The sequence below is a fragment of the Aptenodytes forsteri genome, unplaced genomic scaffold (genome assembly GCF_000699145.1).
Source record: "Aptenodytes forsteri isolate BGI_AS27 unplaced genomic scaffold, ASM69914v1 Scaffold422, whole genome shotgun sequence".
Classification (NCBI taxonomy): domain Eukaryota; kingdom Metazoa; phylum Chordata; class Aves; order Sphenisciformes; family Spheniscidae; genus Aptenodytes; species Aptenodytes forsteri.
Genome location: NW_008795687.1, coordinates 661016 through 666753, shown reverse-complemented (window position 1 = coordinate 666753; position 5738 = coordinate 661016). Strand labels below are relative to the sequence as shown.

Below are 5738 nucleotides of genomic sequence, written 5' to 3'. Positions count from 1 at the left end.
CAGCATCGCCCTGCTGCATGGCACCCTGCTGCACGGCACCCTGCTGCACGGCACCCACCCCGCTGCATGGCCCCTCGCAGGATCCCACCATCCCGCGTGTCACGCTCGCCCTCTCCAGGCCACGCTGCTGTGTGTCACCCCCTCCAGGCCACCACCCCTCCACCCCACTGCGTCCTGTTCGCCCTCCTAGGACAGACTCCACGCACGGTGCACCCCACGCACCCGGTCCCCGGCCACCCTTCCCCACACGAGGGCAGGAGCCAGCCTCACAGGGAGCCCCACAAGCACCCGCTGCCCCCAGGCTGGGCACAGCCCCCCAAGCCCTGCCATCCCCGCAAGGGCAGCGGTGCAGGACACAGGGACACGCTGTCCCCTGCCACCGGCCAGGCAGTGGCTGTCACTCCCCAGGCTCCTCTTCCTCCCGGGCAGCCCCGGCCACGGGGACCGTGCCAGGCTGTGGCCGGAGGAGCCTGGGGAGGGGACACGACGCATTTAGCCCTGTTTACAGTGGAAACAGGAGCTCGAAGGCCACCGGGCAGGCGACAAGCCAAGAGCATGAGCCGGCAGCATGGGAGGGCAGTGCAGGCAGGGCTGCAGGGGAACCCTGGGCTGCCGCCCCACAGAGGGTCCCAGGGTGCGAGGACAAGGCAGGCAGCACACAGCCTTACCCAGTATCTCGAAAGGGTCTTCCTTCCCAAAATCGGGGGTGAGGTAGGGGCTGGGGGGTGGCTCTGCCTCCGTCGAGGAGGGTTGCCCCCCAGGGCCAGGCTGCTCTGTGGCCCCAGTAGGATCCGTGGGCTGCCCTGTGGCACTGGGCAATGTCCTCTCCCGTGGGGTGCCAGGGCTCCCTGTGGGGATGGGGGGCTCCGGGGGCTGCAGGTCCCCCAGGGCTCGCGGGGCAGGGCGAGGCTCTGCCGGACCCTCTCTCAGCTCTGCCACCATGACCTCCTCCGGTATCATCTCCATCACCGCTGCCTCCACCCAGGGCTGCTCCTCCCTGGAAGCAGGAGCAGGAGATGAGCAGAGCCCAGCCAGCAGCCCCCACCCCCCGAGACCGGCGCCCACCTCTGCCCAGAGGGACCCCGGGCTCCTCGGGGAGCAGCGAGGGGAGGGGACCCCATCCCAGGAGGGTGCGGGTACCTTTGGCAGGCGGCTGGGCAGCTCAGGCTCTGCAGCAGAGCCGGACGCCGGAGCTTGGGGCCCCTTGGCTGCTGCTGCTTGTCCGCCTCCTTCGCCGTTGCTGCTTTCTCCCCTTCACCCTGAGCCTTCGCAGCAGGCGCGGCCACCACCTCTGCGGGCTCCTTGCCTCCATGCCCAGCCTCTGCTGCAGCTGGGGGGGGTTCCACCTTTGCAGCTTTCTTCCCTCCATCCTGCATCTTTGCAGCAGTCGGGGCTTTCTCCTTTGCAGGCTCTTTGCTTCCATCTTGAGGCTTCTTTGCAGCTGGCGTTTTCTCAGCATTTGCAGCTTTCTTCCCTCCATCCTGCACCTTTGCAGCAGTTGGGGCCTTCTCCTTTGCAGGCTCTTCTTTGCTTCCACCTTGAGGCTTCTTTGCAACTGGCGTTTTCTCAGCCTTTGCTGCTGCCTTCTCTCCATCCTGAGCCTTCGCAGCAGCTGGGGCCTTCTCCTTTGCAGAAGCTGCGGCTTTCTCCTTTACAGGCTCCTCTTTGCCTCCATCTTGAGCCTTTTTTGCAGCTGGAGCTTTTTCTGCCTTTGCCACTTTATTCTCTCCATCCTGAGCCTTTACAGCAGCTGGAGCCTTCTCCTTTACAGGCTTTTTATCAGCTAGGGTTTTCTCTGCCTTTGCAGCTTTCTTCCCTCCATCCTGAGCTTTTGCAGCAGCCGGGACCTTCTCCTTTGCAGCAGTCGTAGTTTTCTCCTTTGCAGGCTCTTCTTTGCCTCCACCCCGAGCCTGTGCTGCAGCCAAGGCTGTCTCCTCTGCAGGTTTTGCCTTCCCTCCTTCAGACTCTGCTGCAGCCGGAGCCTTCTCCTCCGTGGGCTCTGCTTTCCCACCACACTCAGCCTCTAACCCACCAGAGGCTTGCCCCTTCTTGGGCTTGTCCTTCCCTCCGTCCTGGGCCTCTACTACAGCCGGGCCCTTCCCTTCCTTGCGTGCTGCCTGCCCTCCTTCAGGCTCTCCTGCAGCTGGAGCCTTCTCCTTCCCAGGCTCATCTTTCCCTCCATCCTGAGCCTTGGCAGCAGCCAGCACCTTCTCCTCTGAAGATGCTGCCTGCCCTCCATTGTGCTGCGCAGCTGAAGCCTCCTCTGCCGGCGCTGCCTTCCTTCCATCCCCGGGCTCTGGAGCGGTCGGGGCCGTCGCCCCCGCTGGCTCTGCCTTCGCTCCTCTGGCCTCTCCCGCAGCCTTCTCCTTCCCAGGCTCTGCCTGTCCCCCATCCTGAGCCGCAGCGGCAGCCAGAGCCTTCTCCTGCCCAGGCTCATCCTTCCCTTCATCCTGCGCCCCGGTGGCAGCCGGCACCGTCCCCTCCGTGGGTGCTGCCTTCCTCCCTTGGGGCCGGGCAGCCTGCAGAGCTTCTGGGACCGGCTGGGTTGTGCTGCCATCTGCTTTGGGGGTGGCTGTGCCACCAGCCCCCCCAGCGCCGGGCGTGCTGCCCGCCCTACTGCCCTGCTCCATGAGGACTCTCCAGGCAGGAGGCGTCTGCCCTGCGGTGCTCCTGGTTCGACGAGGCTCCTGGGGGAGAGAAGACAGAAGCTGAGGGGTCCCCAGACCCGATGCCCCGCAGAGGGGCACAGTGGGACGCAGGCAGCAGCTCTGCTCCTGCAGAAGAGGGGTGAGCTGCTGCCACCCAGACGGGAGCCATGCCCCTGCAGCCCGGCCGGTGGCACCGAGCCGGGGGCCCCACGTGGCCGCCGGTCCCTGCACCATCCCATTGTGCCCCGGTATCTACTCGGCAGTGACCGATCGATTGCGTGACGCTGGCACCTGTCGCTGCCCTGGGGCCTCCCGCGTGCAAACACGCCCACCCCAGGGACACAATTAAAAACCCCCCCCCCCCCCCCCCCCCACGGTGGGACAGGAGACGGCGGCTCCGGCCCCAGGCTGGTGGGGTGGGGATCAGGCGAGGTGAGCATCCCCTGGCACGGCCCCACCACTGCCCACCCCAAACCGCACAGGCAGGTCCAGCCACGCAGGCAGAGCCCTGTCTTCTGCTCGGGGGCCCCGCGGACCCCCGGCCCCAGCAGCCACCAGCACTGCCCGTCCCCCTGCCTGGTGGTGACCACAGCTCCTGCGTGAGCGGTCCCCACCAAGGGGACCTGTTGGTGCCTGCATACCTGCGCGGGCTGCCAGCACGAGCTGCCACTCCTTCCCCTCCAGCCCAGCACCCGATCCCCAAATACCTGCTCTGGGCTCCACTGCCCGTCCCCCTCCCCTCACCCTGTCCCAAAACACCCCCCTGCACAGCCTGCACAACTGTCCAGAGGCTGGGACAGCCCAGCCCCAGAATAAACCCACCAGCAACCATCCCAGTAAGAGGGGAGTCGCTTGCTGGTCTTACTGGAACAGGAGCTGTGGCAGAGCAGTCTCCGGCCGAGCGGTCCCACAGCTCAGCACGGGGAGCCCGCGGGGACGGAGGCGTTCCTCCCAGGGCTGGGGGCTCTGGTCTCCCCAGTACACCCCACCGCCATGCCCCGAGCAGGCAGCCATGGGGACACCCCCCCCCCAGCCCCTTTACCTGCCTCCGGGTGCAGAGGGCAGTCAGGAGGGCAGCATCTGCACTGTGGCAGCGCCTGGAGGGAGCAGCCTCTTCTATGCCTGGTGTAACGGAGCCGGATTAGTGCGGGCAGAGGAGGATCCTTTACAGCAGCAGGAGCCATCCCGCTTCGCCTTTCCCAGCACCTGTCACTGCTGGAGCCCGTTCAAAGGACACGCCACTCTTCCCTGTCCCCTGCGGGCCCCGCCTCCTGCCCCAGCACGGCACCGCAGGGAGGGCTGGCACCGGCCACAGCAGCACCTCATAAACATCCCACGGGGGTGGCCTGGCCGAGCCGGACATGGTCCAAGTGGCCAAGCGCTTCCAAGGCGCCCACAGGTGACACAAGGCAGCTACTGGCCACCCCATGGGGACGGTGGCAGGACCACCCATTGCCGGTGCCACCCCCCCCCTCCCCCGTGCCGCTGAGCTGTGGCCAGCTCTGCCCACTGGTGCCAGCCCTTGGGGAGCGCAGCTCCGAAGGACCCTGCACTCTGTGAGCGCGATGTGGCACCTGAGGGCACCGCCGCCGGTCCCTGAAGCAGAAGGGACAGCAGCTGGGAACCGGGCACTGGCCAGGGGCTGCAGCCTCCTTTGGGAACCAGTTGAAAAACTCATTTCCTGCAAAATGAAGTGTTTTGGGGATCAGGGAAAGAAAACAAAGGAGCTGGGGGCTCCCGGAGGGGTCAGGCTGTGCATGGGTGCTGCACGGGCGTCGCCACCCCCTGCTGAAGGTGCAGCGCATGCTGCCGGGGTGCTGCACCCCAGGACACAGCCTCAGGGACTGTGCAGGGCTGAACCCGGGCATGGAAAACCCCTGGGGAGAAGGGGACCGTGGGCTGCACCGTGCCAGGGGCTGCAGAAGCCACAGGCAGAGCTGGGCAAGGGCACGGCCCGGCCATGCAGGGTCCTGGAGCCAATGGATTCCCAAGGGCTACGCCAGGTTTCCGCCTGGTCCCCCCACCCAGCAGAGCCCCGTTTACATTAAATCTTTGAACCTTAAGGTGAGGAAAGCCTTGCTCACCAAGGGAGCACAGACAGCTGCCCGCTGCTCAGGTTTCTGCTGGGTGCGGAGGCAGGCGGGGGGGGGGTTGCAGGAGGAACCCCTGGTAACTGGACCCAGCCCTCCCCAGCCAACACTGCCAGGCAAAAGCACTCCAATAATACCAACTATCAAAAACCCAGGACATCCATTTATCATGTCAGGGCAGCAGGAACACCAGCACAGGGTGGAGGAGGAAGGGCTTGGCCCCTCACCCGCAGCTGGTGCTCCTTTTTTTTTGGGGGGGGGAGGATAGGGTACAGGGGAGGTCCAAGCTCAGTGACAGGCGATAAAGCACTGAGAGCAACTCCCAGCAAGAGAAAAAGAGATGGCAGAGGCTGCTGGGGGTCAGGCAGCTGCCCCACACCAGGCATCCTCCTGGACCTGCTCCCCATCACTCCTCGCTACCCCAGCCGGGCACGGGCACCCTGCTCCTCTGTGGGGCTCTGCCAGCAGCTGGGCAGGACAAGGCAGCAAAGGGCCAAGCGCTGGTACTTGCTGGGGGAGCAGGGCTCTCCCCAAGGCCGGGCACCCCCAGGGAGGCTGAGATTACCACAGGCTCCCCCAGCCTCAGTCCCTGCCAGCTGATGGCCAGGTCTCTCCTCCCAAGCTCTCCGTCCTGCGGCCACGTGGAGCTCAAGTCCTGCCAGACACCAAGCCCGGCTTCTCCCACATGGGTCTCACGCACAGCTCAGCTGAGCCGAGGCCACCAACACAGGCAGCAGCAGCAGCATCCCAGGAGCAGCAGTCACCTTGCCCGCAGCACCTCCCAGGAGGATGCAACGCTGCCAGGCAGGGGAAGGGACGGTGCTGCTCCACCTTGTCAAATCCCAGCTCCCAGCGAGTCACCAGCTTCTGTGTACCATGGGCTGAGGTCAGGCTTTGCCAGAGGAGCTGTGGCTCACACGTAGCATCGAGAGCGAGACACGCCAGGATGAGGACACGGCCATCCCCTCCGTCGCAGAGGTGCTGCTGTCCTGCCTGCCCC

At 65.8% G+C, this 5738-nt stretch overlaps 1 protein-coding gene across 1 annotated transcript in view; it reads right to left on the bottom strand.

Annotated features, from left to right (window-relative positions):
• Positions 1-3762, bottom strand: part of MYLK2 (myosin light chain kinase 2) — an 8229-nt gene extending 4467 nt beyond the window's left edge. The window contains exons 1-3 of the mRNA XM_019473004.1: positions 3696-3762; positions 1141-2692; positions 669-997 (exon numbers count right to left, since the gene is read on the bottom strand). Coding sequence (XP_019328549.1) covers positions 669-997; positions 1141-2630 — 1819 coding nt within the window. The 5' untranslated portion in view covers positions 2631-2692; positions 3696-3762. The remainder of the gene's footprint in view (positions 1-668; positions 998-1140; positions 2693-3695) is intronic.
• Positions 3763-5738: the final 1976 nt, after the last annotated feature.